The sequence below is a fragment of the Raphanus sativus genome, chromosome 9, assembly GCF_000801105.2.
Source record: "Raphanus sativus cultivar WK10039 chromosome 9, ASM80110v3, whole genome shotgun sequence".
Lineage (NCBI taxonomy): Eukaryota > Viridiplantae > Streptophyta > Magnoliopsida > Brassicales > Brassicaceae > Raphanus > Raphanus sativus.
In genome coordinates, this window is record NC_079519.1 from 13,055,112 (window position 1) to 13,078,619 (window position 23,508).

At 43.6% G+C, this 23,508-nt stretch overlaps 1 protein-coding gene across 1 annotated transcript; it reads right to left on the reverse strand.

Annotated features, from left to right (window-relative positions):
- Window positions 1-6,811: 6,811 nt before the first annotated feature.
- Window positions 6,812-7,204, reverse strand: LOC108832007 (uncharacterized). Its single transcript, XM_018605497.2, has one exon. The coding sequence runs from the start codon at window positions 7,202-7,204 to the stop codon at window positions 6,812-6,814; it is 393 nt and encodes a 130-aa protein (XP_018460999.2).
- Between the last annotated feature and the right edge of the window lie 16,304 nt (window positions 7,205-23,508).

Here is a 23,508-nt window from a genome sequence, read left to right on the forward strand (position 1 = left end):
ATATTGATATATTTTAAAATATTTTAATAATTTTTTTATAAATATATTTTATTATGGGATTTTTGCAAATATGACTCAAAAATAAAAACCAACCCATGATTTTTTTTGAACTTTCATTTGCCATATTCACCCCAATAATTCGGATTATTCACGAAAATACCATTATTGTTTTGTTTGTTTGTTTTGGAAATGAGTATTTTACTCTATCATCTTAATCTTCATCAAGTATTTATAATATTCCTATTTCCATCAATACACCAACCACCATGAACAATCAATTCGAAGTTCTTAATGCACCTAAAAATCTTTAATTCTCCTATCTCATTTCTTATACTAAAAAATACATCTCTTTTACTTTTTTCCTATATTCATCTAAAACCCCGAGATTTTGACTCTATACTTTTTAAAGTTCAAACTCATGATTCTTGGTTATTAACAAGTGGATTTGTTTCGTGGAGAAGTTATGTGAGCTATGAGAAGTTAATCAAGTTATCTCATTATTTGGAAGTATAAAATTGATTTTTTTTTTCAGATCTGTTCGTTCAGAAGACTTTTGTGTAAGTCCTCGGGTCATAGAAGACTTATACAGAAGTCTTCTAGTCAATGTAGAAGTTACTTTTGCAATTGACTTTATGTGTGTTTTCTACATATAACTTCTTTGGAAGTCTTCTAACTTTTTTTACTAACAAAAAAATCTCGAAATACCAGAGAAGACTTCTCGATAAGATGTCTAGGATGAACATGTTGATTTTGCAATTGACCGGATTCTGTTAGAAATTTTATACTTTTTCTAGACGACTTACTAGAACTTTTGATGGAAGTCTTCTCCATGTCGATGAAAGTCGTCTCAGGTTACTTTTGTAATTGAAAACAAAACTTCAATATTTAATTTTAATTAGATGACTTTCCATGTAAGTCTTCCGGAAGACGACGTACATGGAAGTATTCCAGAATTTTATTCCAAGATTATGGTCATACTTTGGTTATCACAGAAGACTTCCGTGTAAGTCGTCTACCAGAAGAATTCCGTGTAAGTCGTCTACCAGAAGACTTTCGTGTAAGTTGTCTATCGGAAGAATTATATGGAAGTCATCTAATTAAAAAAAAATATTTAAGTTTTATTTTTCAATTGCAAAATTAATCTGAGATAACTTACATGGAAGTCGTCAACTTAAATGTAATACTTAAGTTTTTTTTATGGTGGAAGACTTCCATGTAAGTATTCTAGAAAAAGTCAAAATTTTGACACAATTCGTTCAGTTGCAAAACTAACGTGTTTATCCTAGAATACTTACCCGGAAACCTTCTTAGGTATTTTAGAAACATTTTCAAAAACAAAAGTAAGACAATATTTAGAAATGAAGACTTTCAAAGAAGTCTACTGTAGAGTAGACTTCTTTGGAAATCTTCCTTTGTAAAAATTCAATTGCAAAAATGACCTAAACACAAGACTTCCTAAAATTCTTCTGGACGACTTTAGTTGAAGTCTTCTACATCAAATTTTAATAAACTTTCATTTTCTTTAAAACTATATAAACTTTTCAACATTTTCTTATTAACTCATGTAGATTAGTCGATATTGGGGCTCCTACCAAAATTCATGTTTATTAATGTTTCTACCTGACCCGAGAAGACTTCCGTGGAAATCTTCTACAGTAGCTTTTTGTGAACTTGTTAAGTAACTTTAAGATATTTTTTTAAATTTCAAAAGTGTTAACTAACTTCAAGAATATCAAGTCATATGGTTTAATGTATCATTTTAGATCACAAAATATAGTTTTTAACTTTTATGAAATTTGAAATATCAATTTTCACTTAAAATTTGAGTTTTCTGTTTAAATTCTAATTTCTCACTTAAATTTCCCGCCTATATTTCAGTTTCCCGCTTTAAAGTTTCCGCTTTAGATTTAAGTATTCCGAGAAGTCTTCTAATGTATATATGTTAGAAGACTTCCAAGAAGTTATGTTTGAACTTCTAAATTCTAGTGAAACTGTTATATGTTTGAATTATGTAATATTGATATTTTAATTTGTGAATGTGGCTAAGTTTTTTGAGAAGTTTTCTCTCATAGTTGTAGTAAATTTCACTAATTTTTTTTGTGTTATTTTGTTTTGCCATTGAAGTTATATTAATAACTTCAATATTGTCAAATACTTTTGGCAAGATAATATTGTAGACATAAACATATTTAAAAGAAATTTCATTAATATCTCTTCAAATTTACAAAATAATTAACAATTGAAAGAGTACACATACAAATCACAAAACAAATCATAAACAAAATTACTATAGATCATTCATCCATAAAGACAACCTTGAACTCCACTTGACATGGGAGAAGACTCCGTCAGAAGGCTTTCAGAAAGTAGTCTTGCACATTATATGTTAGAATACTTCCAAGAAGACTTTCAAGAAGACTTCCTAGAAGTCTTACAAAATCTGACTCAATCTAAAACACCTGCAAATCAAAAAATGTTCAAATGGCTTTAAAAAGAGAAAATGAGTGGAAGATGAAATAGGTCTACACTTAAAGAACACACATAAATACATATCCAAAAATTAGATCTACCTTTAAAGACGTAGAAGATGAGATGTAAAAAAAATTGCAAAACAAGATGAATTAGTGAGAAAGACATGAGACAAAATGATAAATTGATATAAAATTTGATGTTTTCAAGTTCTAAGAGAGTTAAGAGAGTTTGGAGAGTTTTAGTTTAGGAAAAAGATAAGAGTTTTAAGCAACCAGAGGGTGTCAAATGAAGAAAAACCAGACATAGAAACTTGCCAAAACACTCAAATATGTTATGAAAAAAAGAGACATGGGAGAAAGCTCCGTCAGAAAACTTCCAAGAAGTCTTCTAATGTATTATATGTCTTCCAAAGCTTGGCTCAGATTGGAGAAACCTGCATATTCAAAAACATTCAAATGACTTTAGAACAGAGAAAAACTTCAAAATAAGGTAATATCTTTAAGCAACAAAAACAATTTTCAAAAGGTAAGAGTTTTAAACAAACAAAAAAATCCTAAATGAAGAAAAAACAGACATGGAGACTTACCAAAACTCTCAGATCTGTTATGAAAATGGATACGTAAGAGAAAGACTCTGCTAGAAGACTTCCTGAAAATCTTCTAGTGCATTAAATGTTAGAAGACTTCCGAGAAAACTTCTCTGGATGTCTTCCAAGTCTGTCTCAGATCTGAAAAAACCTGCATATCCAAAAACATTCAAATGACTTCAAAACATTGGAAGATTTCAAAGATAAGGTAAGAACTTAAAACAACAAAAGAGTTTTCAAAATGTCAGAGCTTTAAAAGAGTTGAAGATGATAACCATGTAATGAAATATCTGCAAAAACAAAATAAATCAGTGAGAAAGTGATGTGATCTTGACAAGCAAAGTAACTGATGCAACTAAGGAGCTGGAACAGCTTGTACCAGAACTTAAGAAGGTCAAAGAATGCGACTCAATGGATGCTACAAAATGGATTCAACCTAGTGGATACAACTGTGGATGCGACTGAATCGAAGCATGCTAGTGGATATGATTCTGTGGATGCAACTGAGTGGATGCAAACCCATTGATGCCATTCTGACGATCTAAAAGTACCACTTGGTCCGCTGACAAGGTCTAAGCAAGCAAGGTTCCAGCAAGTTCTTCGCCAACTCTTACACACTATCCAGGGTATTCTAGAGTGTGCTGATCCAACCACACTGGTTGTGATTCAAACCGCCTAGCTCATTCATCAAGAGAGGTGTTGTAACTTGCACTCTTTTCCTTGGTTTTGTTTTGTCCCACTGGGTTTTCTAAAAAAGGTTTTTAGTGAGGCTTGGACACAACACTACACATGAGCCTCTTGATGAAACAAGGCCCATTATATCCTCAATTTCGTCCATGAGGCAAGGGAGGAGCCTAATTTTCGATTCAAACTTGGTCTTTGTATTAGCTGTCATTAGATGTCTTTTTATCTCCCTTTGCACTTCTAAACTCTATAAGTACGTTGCATTCTCTTCTCTACAATCTATCAAACTCTTTTCTATTAAAAATTCTCTCTGAATCTTGTTTGATCAATTTTTAACCACAAAATGGCACCAGAAGGAGGAGGCGTAATCAGGAAGAAAGACCACAAACCAATGATCCTCTGGGTGGTTTGAAATTGAAAATTCCTGACTTTAAAGGCACTACTGATCCAGAAGAGTATTTAGAGTGGGAAAAGAAGATTGAACTTGTTTTCAATTGCAGAGACTACACTCAAGAGTACAAAATAAAGCTTGCTCCTACTGAGTTCAAAGAGTATGCGCCAAGTAATACATGCTTAAATTACCCTAGAGCAACTTTACTCTCATCAAAAGAGGTCAAGTTGTAGTACGAATCCACAGAGACTCTTGGATTACACAATAGATCTTATAGTTTTAAAAATAAAGATAGATTGAATAGTTTTTAAAACAGTAACTTAAATGAATTCTAATTCGGACAGGAAAATCGATCGATATGCTTTAGTGGATATCGATCGACGAACAGGACAATTTTTCGGTTTTAGATAATGAGGTTTGTTATCAATTCAGGGAAGTACCTAGATTAAGGTAAATTCGTAGGTATGATAAGTAAGCAAACTAGTTAGGTTACTAGGGATTTATCAATATTAATTGTTCTCGAACTCAAACTTTAAAGTATAATCTTTTCAACTCTCGTTGTGTAGATTATCTAATGACTGAATCTCAGATCTCAACTCTTTGAAAACCCTAAATCTAACAAGATAACTACTCAAACATATTCATAAGAAACATTATGATGGTCTGAATAATACTGCAATAGATAAATAATAGAGTAACAGAGTTAACCAAAGAAACAAAGGGAGTTCAAGATCTTCCCTCTCTCAAGGTGCTAAGATCTCTCTCTCTCTCCAATCCTAAGCTTTCTTTCTCTAGAATAATATGAAGCATAAAGAGCGTAGCCGTCAACAATGGCTTAGAAAACACATCAATATGGTTTTTGGTCGACCAAGGGCATATAGGTAACTTGTGATAGCTTCTCGGCTTAATTTGGTCATAAACTATACTCGGCCCGCATTCTGGTATCCATATCTATCGATATGCAGTGTGCTGCATCGATCGATATGCATTCTTCTTCTCGACAGCCTCCTCTCGCGAGGCAGACTGACCACTCTTCAGTAAAACGGGTATAACTTATGCTACAAGATACTGATTAACCTCAAACCGGTGAAATTGGAAATATAACTTAAATATATATATATCTTGTGTCAAAATATGAGCTCAATCTAACGGTGGGAAGGTCTCCATCCATAGATAAACATCTGAGGCGTCTGTGCAGTTCTGCACTTCGAAAGACTCCAAAAGGCACCAAAATCATCACTTTCTTCCAAATCGTTCATGAACCTGTAAATACTCTAAATAGACTCCAAAAAACATATAATATATTATAAAACACTTATATACCATGGGTAAAAGTCAGTAAAATCCATGGTATATCAACTCCCCCAGACTTACCCTTTTGCTTGTCCTCAAGCAAAACCAACAGGCGGTCTCTCTGGAACCGCTTCTGGAAAGGGTTTGAAAACAGCAGGGACTCAAAAAGGTTTAAAAATGTCATTCATATCTTTCTAGTAGTGCTAGCCAAGTCAATAAACATCCTAACTACAAAAGTACATTATACCATATCCTAGTATAGCAACCAAATTCTCATAGTCAACAGCTCAACCAATCATGTCTGACAATAACCTCATTTCTTGCATAAAATAAATGTGTGTGGCTTTACCTTGGGAGTATCGATCACAGAACACATGGATGCAACTCAAACAAGTTTCTGAACACACAGACAGTCTTCTCTGGTATCTTTCTCCCCTCTTCTCTCTTCTCTGAATCTCTTATTAGTTTCAATTTCAATGAACTTCGATGCTGATGCAGACCATCTATTTCATCTCATTGACATTGTTCCATTTGTAACTCATACATTTTGACAAAGTGTAGCGAATAATGGATTCACATGTAATTTACCTATCCCTCGTTTCCACAATGTGTGATCAACCTTGAGATTTAGAATAATGGGGTCGCAGGTAATTTACCTATCCCTCTGCCTCTCAAGAAATCATTTCAATCTTTTCTTTATAAACTTAGATCTTGAGATGCCGTAGAGAGAGAAGGAAACCTGAAGCATACAGACTTTTTACCTTCCAGACTTGTAAGAGGATTCCGATCTTATGTATACCAAGCCCCAAGACAAGCAAGTAGTGTCAATATTAGGTTGAGGTCAACTTTGGTTCCTTCAAACACTCTCAGTAAGTGTAAATATAGTTGACATGTTGATCCACTTTAGTATCTCTAGTACTTCTGCAATCAGTAAATCTAAAACTGGTCTAGCAAGTGGTTAATGACAGATAATAAATCTAGATAAGATCATTGTCCACTTCTTGACTCAATAAAATTTTTTTTTTCGAAAATATTTTTAAATAAGACTTAAAATAGTAGATAATCATTAGTAATCCCAGACTTAAATTAAACTGTCCACAGTGTAAACCAGTCGGAGTTTATAAAAACCATATAATAGAAATGTGAAATTAAACAAGTTAGAACGTTATACCTGACTGATACCATATCGAGCGATGTAAGTGAGTGCACGTCGATCATGGCTGATGAGGTGATGTCGATCGATGTCGCTTGGGACGCATCGGTCGATGGAGATGGAAAACATCAACTCGGATCCTTATGTTTAGAGAGAAGAAAATACCAAATCAGTAGGTTGCCTCCCACTCGGCGCTTGTTTTAAGTCATTTTAGCTCGACAGTCATGTCATATCAACCGATAGGTGGTAATCCCAAACATGTAATTCGTCTGTCTGGTGTCTCTGCCTTCGCCCAATAGTGCTTAACTCTTTGTCCATTCACCGTGTACTCTTCTCCCTTAGAGTTGATTAGCATTATGGCTCCATAGGGGCTTACTTTTTTAACAGTAAAGGGACCGGACCAGCGTGATCTTACTTTTCCAGGAAATATTGCCAAACGAGAATTATACAAAAGCACTTGATCATTTGGTTCGAAATGTCTAGGGATGATCTTCTTATCGTGATAAGCTTTTGTTCTTTCCTTGTATAACTTTGAATTCTCGTAAGCGTGATATCTGATTTCATCTAACTCATTCAGCTGAATCGATATCCTTTCTCTAGCAGGTTTGACGTCAAAGTTCATCATTTTTACGGCCCATGCCGCCTTGTATTCTAACTCCACCGGAAGGTGACATGCTTTCCCATAAAGAAAGTGAAATGGTGTAGTTCCGAGTGGCGTTTTAAATGCAGTTCTGTAAGCCCAAAGTGCATCGTCAAGTTTTGTGGACCAATCCTTTCTTGTTTTCCCTACCGTCTTTTCCAGGATTTCCTTGATTTGACTGTTTGAAACTTCTACTTGTCCATTGATATGAGGATGATAAGGCGTAGCTACTCGATGGAGGACTCCATGCTTTTTAAGAAGCTTCTCAAACACTTTGTTGATGAAATGAGGCCTCCATCGCTTATTACCACTCTAGGAACTCCAAATCTAGGGAAAATGATGATTTTGAAAAGTTTCACGACTACAGCATCATTTGTCGGGGATGCTATTGCTTCTACCCACTTAGATACATAGTCGACAGCGACTAGGATATATTTGTTCCCGTATGAAGAAGGAAAAGGGCCCATAAAGTCGATGCCCCAACAATAAAAGACTTCTACTTCTAATATGGAACTTTGTGTCATTTCATGTCTTTTGCTGATTTTTCCTCTTCGTTGGCAGCGATCACATTGTGCTATGTAAGCTTGTGCGTCACGAAACATGGTGGGCCACCAAAAACCAGCTTGAAGAATTTTCGACACTGTCTTAAAACCCGCAAAATGTCCAGCATAATCAGATCCATGACAGTGGAAAAGGATATCCGGAACTTCAACGTCTGCAACACAGCGTCTAGTCAGAACAATGCTTATAGAGATATGGTTCGTCCCAGTGATATCTCCTGACTTCTCATAAGAATTTCTTCCTTGAGTAACCTTGGAGAGCTTCTGGCTCTACGTCAGCAGCTAGATAATTTACTATATCAGCATACCAAGGTCGATTGTTTAGATTTCCGTCAATAGTGTACACCCCCAGACTTCAACTTTTATCTCTGGAAGAATCCATATTAGAATGCGCTAGGTTAGAGTCAACATTGACGTTTATGTCAACTATCAATTCATCGCTCTTTCTGTGGGTACGCTGTTGGTCTAAGGTGTCGATCGATACTTCTCGTAGAGTATCGATAATTCTTCCTCAAAAATCGAACACACATTTCCAATAAATGTAGAATCTGTTTGATGTTGGGGTCAAAATCGGTCAAGACAAAATCGATGCCCGAAAGTCCTCGAAAAAACCAAATGGTATTCAAACTTCGAAAAACCGAGAGAACGAATAACCGAAACAAGACACCCGAGGAACGTGCGCCAGGCGACCAGACTCGCGTTCTGCTCACCAGGCGTCCAGACCTACGTTCTGGTCGCCGGGCGTCAGGACGGATACCCCGTTTCTGCTCGCCGGGCGACCAAACTCGCGTTCTGCTCGCCGGGCGCCCAGGCTTACGTTCTGGTCGCCGGGCGAGCTGAACGGACGTCCCGTTTCTGCTCGCCGGGCGACCAGACTAGCGTTCTGGTCGCCGGGCGACCAGAACGGACGTCCCGTTTCTGTTCGCCGGGCGACCATACATACGTTCTGGTCGCCGGGCGCCCAGACATACGTTCTGGTCGCCGGGCGAGCAGAACAGACATTCCGTTTCTGCTCGCCGGGCGACCAAACTCGCGTTCTGCTCGTCGGGCGCCCAGGCTCACGTTCTGGTCGCTGGGCGAGCAGAACGGACGTCCTGTTTCTGCTCCCCGGGCGACCAAACTAGTGTTCTGGTCACCGGGCACCCAGCCTTACATTCTAGTCGCCGGGCGAGCAGAACGGACGTCTCGTTTCTGCTCGCCGGGCGACCAGACTCACGTTCTGGTCGACGGGCGCCCAGACTTACGTTCTGGTCGCCGGGCGAGCAGAACGGACGTCCCATTTCTGCTCGCCGGGCGACCAGACTCGCGTTATGGTCGCCGGGCGAGCAGAACAGACGTCCCGTTTCTGCTCGCCGGGCGACCTGACTTGCGTTCTTGATAGACCCCGGCCCACGGATCAGTACATGGAACCAGCTAAGCATGGAGTTCAGGACGTTCTGAACATTCCAACCGAGGTTCATGTTTTTCACCGTACCGGACAGACTGACCGTGCAGTGTTCTGGTCCGTCCTGCATGCGTCCGGAAGGGAGCTTTGGCTGGAACCATGGCCAGATGACCGATTTGACCGTACTGGACTTTGTCTTCCCCATCCTGATTTCCATTTCATGATCAACGGTCAAGACATCATCACATTCAGACACACCAATTCTGTTTCAGTCCATCACCATTCATTTCTAGACTATACCGCACGTACCGCCCGAACGGCCGGATTGGAGCTCAGTCTTGAACCACGATTTAGAGATGGATTTGATCGACCTACTTCACTTCTCTCCCAGAAAATTCAACATTCTAAGACTGATAGTCAAGCCAGATTCAACTTGGGACGAGAAGAGTTCAAAGATGTTCACAGATTTTCTCTTATGGCCCTTTTGGTGCGTCCTGCGTGCCCTGAAGGCTGTCCTGACGTCCTTGCTTCAGTTCTCGACCCACTGATGGATTTCTCTCATCCATATTTCACTAAGGCAAGGGAACTCAGCTGTCTGAAGATTTGGTTCACAACAGTTCACATCTTGGTCATGAAAATCAACCAACGGGTCATGTTCGACGTCCGGCGGGTGTGTAGATCGTCCTGCGTGTGTCCGTATTCTTCCCAGCATGGACTGCACGAATACATTGAACCTGGACAGTGGAAGATGAAGGGTTCAAGGCCAGTCAATGATAATTTTCGTGCCTTGACCAGATCTGGTCAAGTTTGCATTTTCTATGTATTGTTTTCATCATTTTCCTTTTTTTCTTTTGACTAGAAACACTATAAAATTTAACTCTTTGTCATTGCAATACAACCAACAAATTTCCTTTCTTTTTATGAGTTTTTACTCTCTGTTCTTTGTCAAGAACATTTCTAGTTTCTTGGTGAGGTTATCTCGAAGTCTCGATCCTTCTTTTGTTGGACCGGTGCGTCACATCTGGAAACGATCGAAGTCTGGTAGTATCATTGGGCTTTTCCGCATCCCATTGTGTCACCATTCATCCCACCAGTTCTCTATCCTTCCGGATCAGAGTCCATATCAACCTTACCGAAAGAGTGATCCCGATTTTGGTTCTATCAAGTGGTATCAGAGCCACTCTCTCGGTAACTCTATTTCTATCCATTTTTCTCATCTCTCCATCTCTTCTAAACACTTCTTCATCTATCTATCTTAAACCCGGGCCCCTCACTACCCACCATATTTAAAAAAAAAAGATCAAAGTTTATGCTTTAAAAGAAAAAAAAAAGAGAAATTCCAAAATTTGATTTGTTTGTGCTGTGGTGGTGGAAGAGAAAGCCTGCTGGCCGAAGAGAAATCCGGCCTTTGAGGTGGTTAAGCCGGGTTCCCCTTTTAAGTCTCTTCTCTTTCTATCTTAAACACTTTGATCTTGCTTGGATTTGCCCATTGGGATTCCTTGATCTGTTTTCTTAGAACATTGAGAAGAAACTTTGTGTGATCACTATAAATCTGAGAGAAACACTTGTGTGTGTGAGGATCAAACACTTGAGAGTGTGAGATTTTTATCTAACTTTTTGTGTTGAGATTTTCAGGTTAAGATGTTTGGTCTTCTAAGGCAAAGTAGCAAGGAGAACTCCCCACGACCATCTGTCTCTCAAACTCCATTTAAATATTCTTTGAACAATTTTGATGAGTTTGTTAGTGTGCAGGAAAAGCCAAACCAAAGGTGCAAAGAAACAATCAGAGATGTGGCTGATCCAAAGAGGCGATCCTTTCAGTTTGATGTCCAAGAGATCTGTGACAACTTTGAGAAGGGAATGATGAAAGCTCTCAAAGACGTCAGAAAGAGCCACAAGAAGAGCACATCCACACGTGCACCTGTAGCTGAGCCATCCTTGTTCATAAGTAAGAAAACTCAAGGTGAATCTGAAAACCATTTTGAAAAGTTTAAATATTTTTCAGATTCTTTGCCCATTTATGATGAATCTGATGAAGAGCTAATTGGAAGTTTGATCACCTGTGAGGATGAATGTGATCTTCCTTCTCAAAAATCTGATTTTATGACAGATGATGGACTAACCTGTTTTGAGCCGGAACTTCCGAGCAGTCTTGTTCTTAGTTCACAGGATTTTGAGGAAGAGCCATTCAACCATCCACATCATGGACGACTTCCTGGCACTAGGACACCTTTGGATGATGATCTAGGTCCTATCTTTGATGAGGAGGACGAACCTGGTCCAGTCTTTGATGAGGAAGCACCAAGCATCAACATGGACAGTCATCTTTGCTTTGATCCCGGCACAACTACTCCTCTTTTATCCACTGACATTCAAGAGCACTGTGAGAAACTTGATTTGATTTATTATCTACCTGAATTGTTTGTTGGAATCAGTTCTCATAATGTCAAAAATTTTGGTCTAGACAATGTGAAAGAATTTTGTGTTTCAAATTCTATTTTTGATAACTTGATCCATTCTTTTGAGAAACTTGAACCTGATAAACTCTTTGATCAGAAACGTTTTCTAAATGACAATGACATCTCTTCTGGTCTTGTTTTGAGTTTTGATCAGTTTCTGAAACATCACAAAGGTTTTGATCATCTTGAAAAATCATTTGAGCTTGTTTTGCAACAACAAGATTTTTGTTTCCGAAAACCTTGTGATTCCTTTGTTTGTTTTAAGGATAATGGTTTTGATCTGAGTTTCTCTAGTAATGGACTGATCACTGGTGATTTGTTTGCATTCCCTTGTGCCTTGGACGAATTTATAGTTAAGACTTTGCTAGAACAGAAATCACTTAGAACTGAAACCGATTTTTGTTGTGGTTCTGATTTGAAACCTGCCCCTTCATATTTTGAATCTGATCTTGATCTAAAGCTTTTGTGTTCTGAATATGATCAACGTAGGCTCGTCTTGAATATGTTCTGTGGTGTTTCATGCCTTGAAAGCATTCTGATTTGCAACACCTTCTTTGAAAAATATATTGAGCCTTGGAAAAGTAATTCTCAGTTTGAGCTTTATCTTTTGTGTTCTAAATCTGAGAAACTTGTGCATGTTGTTAAATTGTTCTTTAGGAACTATGAAATCACGAGCCTTGACACCATTCTGGTCTGTAATATTTACTTTGATGTGCATCTTGACAGGCTGAAATGTGTGCTACTTGTTCTTGGAAAAAAATAGCTTGATTTCTGATTTGCACAAGTACATGTCTTGCACATACGATCCCAGTATTTTAATGTTTGTTTTGAGTGTGCAGGATAAACAGGTTCAGCCTCAGAGAAGAGAAAGCATTGACCATGCTCGTCAGCCTGAAATTTGGAGATGCATTGATACATCAACTCAAACTGGCCACCTTGGAGATGCCTGCGATATAAGTTCAGTCCAAAGCGAATATCTCAGCGTCCAGAAGGTCTTTCGTCTTGATTCCAATTTTCCTAGAAAGCCAACTCCACAAGGATTCACTGAGGCTTGGAATCACTTGAAAAGCTTCATCGAGGAAGGAGTTATGAATTTTTCAAACAGGCGGTTTCCCACTCCATCTATTTGCGAGTACCCAGCTTTTGAAGCAGATTCAAGCCTTGTGAAAAAGCGGCCTGAGCCAAATCCGATCATAGGATTCAATATGAATCTCTCCTCTTTCCAGAAAGCTCAATATCAGGAAATATGGCCTCGTAATCATGAAGTTATGCTCCATTCTCCAAAACCGGCCAAACATGTTCTACACTTGCTTCAATGGGAAGCTAGCCAATTCAATCAGCTTCAAATCCGACCTTGGCGACCAGGAGATCAATCAGCCAGTACATAACCAAAGTAGACTTCTCATTCAATCTCTTGTCAAAACAAAAAGCACTGTAAGGATCATGAGTTGATTGTCTCTGCTCTTTATGAAAATGTTTTGAAACCGAGAATTTCTAAGCAAAAACAAATCTTTACTTGGTTGAAAAACGTTTTGCTTAAACTTTTTCATGAATTGTTTTCATTAAGCTGTGCTTTGAAAGAGATTTGGTGTAGGAAAGAGCATGAACCGAAATTGCTTCAGTCAAAGAAACCTTTTGATTTCGTTCATGATGAGGAATTTTCACAATTGGCACTGTCTCATTCTTTTCTTAACAGTTTCACACCTTGGCCTGATTTTGAATTTGATAAACCAATTTTTGGCACTCAGTTTACTTGCTTGATGCTTGCCCATGTGCTTGATGATTATCCTAAAAGCTAGGATCCTATTTTTGATGTCTTAAGGATAGAAAAACCCTTTGATTATTTCTTTGTCAGATTTGATGTGATTTCTCTAGTTGTTTTGAATGAACAGGATAATCATGATCATTTTCTAAGGAGAGCAAGCACTGATGGACGCCAAAGGACTTGGATTTACTTAAAGGAAACGAGTTCAAATCACCAAGGAAGTTTCTATCCAAACTTTTCATTCACTGATTTTTCTTTGAATTTTAATTCCTTTGAATCTGATTTATTTCCTTTTGATACAGGTACAATGGATTTGAGGACAAAAGCTTTTGAAAAGGGAGGGAATGATAGACCCCGGCCCACGAATCAGTACATGGAACCAGCTCAGCATGGAGTTCAGGACGTTCTGAACATTCCAACCGAGGTTCATGTTTTTCACCGTACCGGACAGACTGACCGTGCAGTGTTCTGGTCCGTCCTGCATGCGTCCGGAAGGGAGCTTTGGCTGGAACCATGGCCAGATGACCGACTTGACCGTACTGGACTTTGTCTTCCCCATCCTGATTTCCATTTCATGATCAACGGTTAAGACATCATCACATTCAGACGCACCAATTCTGTTTCAGTCCATCGCCATTCATTTCTAGACTATACCGCACGTACCGCCCGAACGACCGGATTGGAGCTCAGTCTTGAACCACGATCTAGAGATGGATTTGATCGACCTACTTCACTTCTCTCCCAGCAAATTCAACATTCCAAGACTGATAGTCAAGCCAGATTCAACTTGGGACGAGAAGAATTCAAAGATGTTCAAAGATTTTCTCTTATGGCCCTTTTGGTGCGTCCTGCGTGCCCTGAAGGCTGTCCTGACGTCCTTGCTTCAGTTCTCAACCCATTGATGGATTTCTCTCATCCATATTTCACTAAGGCATGGGAACTCAGCTGTCAGAAGATTTGGTTCACAACAGTTCACATCGTGGTCATGAAAATCAACCAACGGATCATGTTCGACGTCCGGCGGGTGTGTAGATCGTCCTGCGTGTGTCCGTATTCTTCCCAGCATGGACTGCACGAATACATTGAACCTGGACAGTGGAAGATGAAGGGTTCAAGGCCAGTCAATGTTAATTTTCGTGCCTTGACCAGATCTGGTCAAGTTTGCATTTTCTATGTATTGTTTTCATCATTTTCCTTTATTTCTTTTGACTAGAAACACTATAAAATGTAATTCTTTGTCATTGCAATACAACCAACGAATTTCCTTTCTTTTTATGAGTTTTTACTCTCTGTTCTTTGTCAAGAACATTTCTAGTTTCTTGGTGAGGTTATCTCCAAGTCTCGATCCTTCTTTTGTTGGACCGGTGCAACACATCCGGCAAAGATCGAAGTCTGGTAGTATCATTGGGCCTTTCCGCATCCCATTGTGTCACCATTCATCCCACCAGTTCTCTATCCTTCCGGATCAGAGTCCATATCAACCTTACCGAAAGAGTGATCCCGATTTTGGTTCTATCAGTTCTGCTCCTTGGGCGACCAGACTCGCGTTCTGCTCGCCGGGCGACCAGACTCGCGTTCTGCTCGCCGGGCGACCAGACTCGCGTTCTGCTCGCCGGGCGACCAGACTTGCGTTCTGCTCGCCGGGCGACCAGACTCACGTTCTGCTAGCCGGGCTGCTGGTCGTTCGGCGAGTACGGCCAATTCTTCGTATAACCGTCCTGGCACTAGTCCAGTCTATACTTTGCATTCTTGCTTGAAGCTTCGCAGTACGAATCTTTAAAATTATGAACGTAAGACTCCCGTTCTGTTTCGATCGGAATCGTCGAGGAAGATTCGGAAAACCGCGAAATGTTCGATTAACGGAAAGATTTCAATTCATCGTATAAAACGATGGCGGTTATCTTAAAACACCAATCATCTCAACTATACGAGGAATTGGGGATCTTTCGGAAAATCGATATCACGACAAGATTACTTTCTCGGAAAAATCGTAAAAACGTCCAAGGTCTAAAGAACGGCCCGAAAGGGTCCGAACACGACCAAACGGCCCGTTTACGATTTTTTAAATCTAATTCGAGATAAGTATGACGGTTTGTGTTTATCTTTACATAACAAGATAAATGTCAAGTTTCCAAAAGATAAATGTCAAGTTTTCCGAAGATAAATGCGAAGTTTCCCGATAGACATGAATATCGACGAAAATGGAAAAGCCCGATTCGCGAGAGATCTGGCCCAAAGGGAGGATAGACCGTCTTAAGGAGGAGTATATAAGAAAGCTTGGGGCAAGGAGCAGAGGGAACATCATCAAAATTTCTCTGGAGCAACTTAGGCATTTTTATTTCCGTTTTTACTAGCGAGTTGCGACTCAACTATGTTAGATTTAGGTTGCTAGACTAGCGAACTGACCGACAGCTCTCGTAGCCGACGTCTTTACCTGTTGTCCAAACGCTCAAACGCGAATTCGGAATAAGATCATCTTTGCTCTTTTCTTTTTCCCTTACGATTTTAATACGAACTTCTCGATATATTGATTGTCTTGTGCCTGGCCCCGCAGATATCCGGGACCTTCAGGGGAAGTTAGGTTTACTTAACTTTCCTCCGTTTATTATTCACTAAAATCGACAGTGCGAATTTCGGTTCCCACAGTTTGGCACTAGAAGGAGGGGGGGGGGGGTACGGATCTATCTATCTCGCAACTACGCACAATCAGTCAACCATGTCCGCTGATGCTAACAAAGACAAGCAAACGCATGACGGAACGTCCGTCGATGCCAACGCTGAGAAGACACTTGCTGGAAACTCATCCGTGGTCACTGCCGAAGCAAACACCACGGTGTTAGACCAGATGAAGGAACTGTTCGCTTCCGCCCAGAAACAGTCGGACGAATAGGAAAAACTAATGAGCTTGCTCGCTAAGAAGGTCGAAACCTTAACAGCGAAGAGCAAACTCTCGCGCGGAACCACTAAGGTGAGACGCGGCATAAGACTCGATTTTGGAACTCCCGGTAATCGAGAGAAAGACGTCCCGAAAGAGTCGACGGAACACAATCCCGACGAAACAGCTCCGACAGGACAGAAAACAACCTCGGAAAACCTTCTGCTCCCCCCCCCCCACAGGGGGAAGAGAAGGAGATGACGTCGAAAGAATCTACCTGGACATTAGCAATCGATCAGACCATACCAACGACGACTCTGATATCCATCCCAGAAGAACCCGAAGCCGGTCCGCTCGACAGGAAGTGTCCTTTGAGAAACCCATGGCAGAAGAGGAGGAAAATCTCTATTGGGTGGAACAGGAAAAACTGGCTAAGGACCAGACTCGGAGCTATCGCAACCAGCGCCGACAAACTCGGAGAGACCCAGGTGGCTATAGCGAAATCCACGATCTACGCGATTACATCGCGAAAACTGCAGCCGAGGTGAAAGCGGTAAAATCGCAAATCCACCACCCAACCAGTACTGCTCCCGAGATCGACAGACTTCTCGAGGAAACGCGGAGAACTCCGTTCACTTCCCGGGTCACGGAAGCAAATGTCTCGGACCACGGGAAGATAAAGATCCCCGTCTACGACGGCACCGCTGATCCGAAAGCACATCTGCAGTCTTTCCAGATTGCTATGGGAAGGTGCCAACTTCCAGAACGGGAACGAGATGCCGGTTACTGCCTCCTCTTTGTCGAGAATCTCAAAGGCACCGCGCTTGAGTGGTTTTCTCATCTCGACAGAAACTCCATCGGAAGTTTCCGCCAGCTAGCTTCGGTGTTTCTCAAACACTTCTCCATATTCATGGATAGGAAAACTTCCGACGTGGAATTATGGAGTTTAACTCAGAAAGAAGACTAGCCACTCCGTGATTTCATCAGAAGATTCAAACTGGTGATGTCTAGGGTATCAAGAATCAGCGACAAAGTCGCGATTGACGCCCTGAGAAAAACCCTCTGGTATAGATCAAAGTTCCGAAAGTGGATATCTCTGGAGAGACCGCAGACAATCCAAGATACTCTCCATAAGGCCACCGACTTCATCATCATGGAAGAAGAGATGAAAATCCTAGCGCAAAAGCACGGACCGCAGAAACAGTCCGCCAAGAAGAAACCCTCCCGTAACGACAAGTACGTCCATCACGAGGGGGAAGACATCCAAGGCGAGCATAACTACGCCGTCAATTCCGAACAGGGTAAAACCTCGGAAACACTTGGACCAAGAACCCGAACAAGGGTAATTCTTACTGCGAGTTCCATCAGGCCAGAGGTCACTCAACCACCAACTGCAAAGTCTTCGGCGCCAGGCTCGCTGCAAAGCTCCTCGCTGGCGAGCTAGCAAAGGTCACGAGCATAAAAGACCTGATCCTGGATTCCGATCGCCTGCCGAAAACTGATAAGGCCGCTCCCGAGAACAATGCGCCTGAAAACCAGTCGGGCTAAAAACGCTGAAGGAGACAGGACGATCAGGGAAACAATAATAATCGCCAAAGAATAAACATGATCATCGGAGGATCGCACTTCTTTCAAGACTCGGTCTCATCGATCAAAGCCTACGGGCGGAGAGCTGAGACCAGTTCAAACTGGCTTTCCAAAGACGACGTCCCTAACAACACGATCGTTTTCGAGGAACACGAAACCGTCGGTATCGACAAACCTCATTACGACCCCTAGTCATCGATTTGGTGATCCAGGATCTCGAGGTCAGTCATATCCTCGTCGATACAGGAAGTACGGTCAACATCATGCTCCGCGACACCCTCCAAAGGATGAAGATCCCGCTCGGAGAAGTCATCCCGGAACCCAGACCCTTGACCGGATTTTCTGGCATCACCTCTATGACCCTTGGGATGGTAAAGATCCCGGTCATGGCAAAGGAAGTCACGAAAATCGTCGACTTCGCAGTGGTCGACAACCCAACCATCTACAACGTAATCATGGGAACCCCTTTGATAAACGCCATGAAGGCAGTACCGTCCACATATCATCTCGGCATTCAAAGCCACAAGCAGCCAGTCCCGAAATACATAAAGTTACGCGACTTCCTACGGTCACGGCATAAAACAGATAAACAGCCACACTCGGCCTAGCACACAGCAAACGCAATAAAAGGGATATAATTCCAGAAGACTTCAGAAATCGAAATCTAATTCACAATACCCGGAGAGGGAAATCACGAACAGGTCCGCGGGCTGATCTACCTCTTGGTCTCCGCCCCCGGCCTCTCCGCCTGCGCCCATTGCCACCGTATCCTCCGAAACCTTGATAGGATCCCAGAGCTTTCGAACCCTTCCCTCAATTGGAGGAACCAAGGATTGGGCGTCCGCACAGTCCCTCATGAGAACATTCATCTCGGCGACCTCGGTGAGAAAAGAGAAGTCCTTGCCCTGCGTCTTGTGAAGGGTACCAACCGAGCCTCGACACTGGCGGAAGTCACCTACGAATTCCTGAGCTTCCTTGAGGCTCTCGAACTTAGTGACAAAAATTCTGTCCCTCCGCCTCATCTCAGCGGCAACTGTTCTCCTTCCCTTCCTTTCCGCGCGTATGAGGGCTCGAGAGTGAAGTTCGGCCTGTTTACGGTTTTTCTCTTCAACCTCCTGCCGGTATCGGAAAAGTTCCCTCTTGGCCTCTTCGGCCTTGAAGAGAGACAGTCGCGCTGCTCGGAAGTTTTCTTCGATTGCCGCACCCCATACTCTCATCCCCTGCAAGAATTTAAGATCAAAGAGACGTACACATAATAACAAAGATACGATCAAAGATCAAAGGATAAACCTCGTTGATTAGGCGAGATCCGTCGCCAGTGACTTTCGTCCTAGCTTCATTGTCCAACGACTCGTCGGATGTAAACGCGGAAGGGAGGTTATCTAAAAAATCACCAGGGGGAGGTACCGCACTAGTTCCTTCTGGAGCGAAACCAGGATTCCATCCCGGCAGCGGGTGATCTCCCGAGGTAGCTTCGGAGGCAACACTTTTACCCTTCCGAGACCTATTCTTCCACCTCTGAGTAGATAAGTCGGCAACCTTCTCAACATTATCAAGAGGCCGGAAAGCACCTTGCGCCCGATGGAGCTCGACTGTGCTTTGAATCCGTTCAAGAGTGAAGGAGTTCCAGGAAGATGGCCTTGACCGAAGAAGATCTCGCTTAGCGTAAAGATCGTTGGGAGTCTCCGGAAAAGGGTTGGTCGCTGCATGAAATAATTCGTTATTTCTTCGCAAACTAAAAAAAAGAAATGTGTGCGACGAAACATAAAGCAAAAGTATTCATGTTACCGCGACTATAGTGCCATTCCCGAGGGAGTAAATCGAGGCAGCTTCCTTCAACGGATTCCTCGTCTATCTTGACAAAGAAGAAACGCTCGAACCAGTCCTTAGGGTTCGAAGTAGTCCCTTGGACTATCATCAGATCGTTCCTTGACTTAATAGAATACAAACTCTCAACCGTCGTTGGTTTGGTAGTCCAGAACCCCTCGAAGTCGCCAGGGCCGAGATCCATCCCCAATTCGTAGCTTAAGATCACCACGCCAAGCCAGCTCTCCATGGCTGGAACTTTCAGCTGGCCAGGCCCATCGAGAGTCCGAAACGGTGAAGGGCACGGACGATGGGGTCGGGTATCGGGAACCACATGCGGCAGTATGACAAATAAGCCTCATAACACGTAAAGAAACCTGGCGGGGATTCCTCACGCTTTCATTACCAACCGGGATTCGGAACGTAACCCCATTTGGAACTTGGCAGATGTTTCGAAGGGGCGTGAGATACTCGGAAAGAACCGCGCTTGGCGTGAATGACGCACCGGGCACCATCGGAGGACGTTTTGGAACGGAGTTCTCTCGCTGAGGCGGAGACAAGCCACCAAGAGCATTGCAATATGCCTCCCTCTCGTCTTCCTCGACCACAAATTCATTTTTTGGGCTAATCACTTCGTTTGCCGGGGGATTGTCCGAAGACGAGTGAGAATCATAAAAATTCTTACTCCATCTTTATAGGCATTTTTTTACTATTTACTCCGACTTTCGGCAACAATTACATCTCCGCACTTCCGTAACGAGCTATACCGCAAGCTAGAACCTAGCCCACCACGGTTCCTAGCTAGCTGGGGGGCTAACTGTTGAGGTCAAAATCCGCCAAGACAAGATCGATGCCCGAAAGTCCTCGGAAAAACCAAATGGTATTCAAAACTTCGAAAAACCGAGAGAACGGATAACCGAAACAAGACACCCGAGCAACGTGCGCCAGGCGACCAGACTCGCGTTCTGCTCGCCAGGCGCCCAGACCTACGTTCTGGTCGCCAGGCGTCAAGACGGACAACCCGTTTCTGCTCGCCGGGCGACCAAACAAGCGTTCTGCTCGCCGGGCGCCCAAGCTTACGTTCTGGTCGCCGGGCGAGCAGAACGGACATCCCGTTTCTGCTCGCCGGGCGACCAGACTAGCGTTCTGGTCGCCGGGCGCCCAGCCTTACGTTCTGGTCGCCGAGAGAGCAGAACGGACGTCCAGTTTCTGCTCGGCGGGCGACCAGACTCACGTTCTAGTCGCCGGGCGAGCATAACGGATGTTCTGTTTCTGCTCGCCATGCGACCAGACTCGCGTTCTGCTCGCTGGGCACCCAGACTTATGTTCTGGTTGCCAGGCGAGCAGAACGGACGTCCCGTTTCTGCTCGCCGGGCGACCAAACTCGTGTTCTGCTCGCCGGGCACCCAGACTTACGTTCTGGTCGCCGAGCGAGTATAACGGACGTCCCGTTTCTGCTCGCCGGGCGACCAAACTCGTGTTCTACTCGCCAGGCGCCCAGGCTCACGTTCTTCTCGCCGGGCGAGCAGAACAGACGTCCCGTTTCTGCTCGCCGGGCGAGTAGACTAGCGTTCTGGTCGCCGGGCGCCCAGTCTTACATTCTTGTCGCCGGGCGAGCAGAACGGACGTCCAGTTTAAGTGTTCGTCGGGCGACCAGACTCACGTTCTGGTCGCCGGGTGCCCAGACTTACGTTCTGGGCGCCGGGCGAGCAGAACGGACGTCCCGTTTCTGCTCGCCGGGCGACCAGACTCGCGTCCTGCTCGCCGGGCGCCCAGACTTACGTTCTGGTCGCCGGGCGAGCAGAACGGACGTCCTGTTAGGGTATTTTTGTGTAGGATCGTTTAAGTGCTACGGAACACTAGAGGATTTGTATGAAAGCAAGAGAAATCATAAACTAGAAGATGTTATTGAGTGTTTTGATCGAGACTACAATGTTTGGGTGTATAAACCCTAGTTCTAGTCACCTAAACTCTAATCTTCTAGTCTCCGAAAGTCGATCCCTTATTCCAGGGTTTTGGGCTCCCCTTTTATAGTTGTAGATGTCGGCTTCAAGTAACAGAACTCTTCCATAATCAGAAAAATGGAAATTTCCCTTAGGTAGAAAACTTCTATTATACTCCAAGGGGTCGGTCCGATCTAGAGGTCGGACCCAAGGCAGGGGTCAGTTCCTGGTTTCATCTTGAGCAAGGGCCGGGAAGTCGAGGACCTAGCCGAAAGCTGGAGAAAACTCATGTTTGTATATTTTTCCCCAACATATTGCCCCTTATTCCTTGATTTGCTCGTGGAAATCAAGGGATAACATGTATTTCCTGAGCCTTAGTAGTTTTCTCTTGGTACTGTTGGGGTCAAAAACGGTTATCTCGAAATCAACGGCTAAGTCTATTTGTCATACGAAAGAATAAGGAAGAAACGGGAAGTGATCTAAGTTTGGATAGGCCGAACGACAAGGAATCCGCCTTGAAACTTCAAAGAGCCCGTTCTCTCAAACCGTGAGGACCCAGAGAACGATCAAGATATCAAATCGAAGCCCTCGTCGAGACGCACGTGCTGGTCCTGGCCGCCGGCGGCTAGCCCCCGTGCTGGTCCTGGCCGCCGGGCGGCTAAGCCCCCGTGCGGCTAAGCCCCCGTGCTGGTCCTTGCCGCCGGGAAACTTCAAAGAGCCCGTTCTCTCAAACCGTGAGGACCCAGAGAACGATCAAGATATCAAATCGAAGCCCTCGTCGAGACGCACGTGCTGGTCGTAGCCGCCGGGCGGCTAGCCCCCGTGCTGGCCGTGGCCGCCGGCGGCTAGCGCCCGTGCTGGCCGTGGCCGCCGGCGGCTAGCGCCCGTGCTGGCCGTGGCCGCCGGGCGGCTAGCCCCGTGCTGGCCGTGGCCGCCGGCGGCTAGCGCCCGTGCTGGCCGTGGCCGCCGGGCGGCTAGCCCTGTGCTGGCCGTGGCCGCCGGCGGCTAGCGCCCGTGCTGGCCGTGGCCGCCGGGCGGCTAGCCCCGTGCTGGCCGTGGCCGCCGGCGGCTAGCGCCCGTGCTGGCCGTGGCCGCCGGGCGGCTAGCCCCGTGCTGGCCGTGGCCGCCGGCGGCTACCACCCGTGCTGGCCATGGCCGCCGGGCGGCTAGCCCCGTGCTGGCTCGGGTCTTCGGATAACGATCTTCGGTACACGAATCCCAGTCCCCGGCAGTCTGAAGTTTGTACTTTGAGTTTTTCTCAAGTCCTCGCAGGACGAATCATCGAGATTCCGTGTACGAAACTCCAGTCCTTACTCCAATCAAAGACCGTCGGAAACACTTCGGAAACTCGTAAGGTATCAACCGGAAGGAAGATCTTAAATTCTTCGTATGAAACAGCGATGGTTATCTTAAGACACCACTCGTCTCAACTCTACGAATGAATGAAGAACTTCCGGAGAGATCGTAGAAAACCACGGAAGTCCTGGAAACGGCCCGAAAGGGACTAAACACGATCGGACAGTCCGTTTACGATTATCTGAGATAGATACGACGATTTACGTTTATCTTTGCATAGCGAGATAAATGCTAAATTGCCGGAAGGATAAATGTCAAATTTCCAGAAGATAAATGTCAAGTTTCCCGATGAAAGCCGACGAAAATGGAAAGAAGCCCGCCTTGCGGCCCAGGAGGAGAATAGACCGTCATAAGAAGGAGTATATAAAGGAGCTTTGGGAGAGGAAGAAAGGCAGAGCGAAAATCATGAAGAGAGAGAGCAGATCCAAAAATTAGGGCAGATCCGAGATTTAGACTTAGAGAATTCCTGCTAGCTTAGAGAACGTAGGACTTAGGTGGCCAGACTAGCAAGGCAAGACCTAGAACGTCCGGCCGCCCCTGTCCTACTTCCGTCA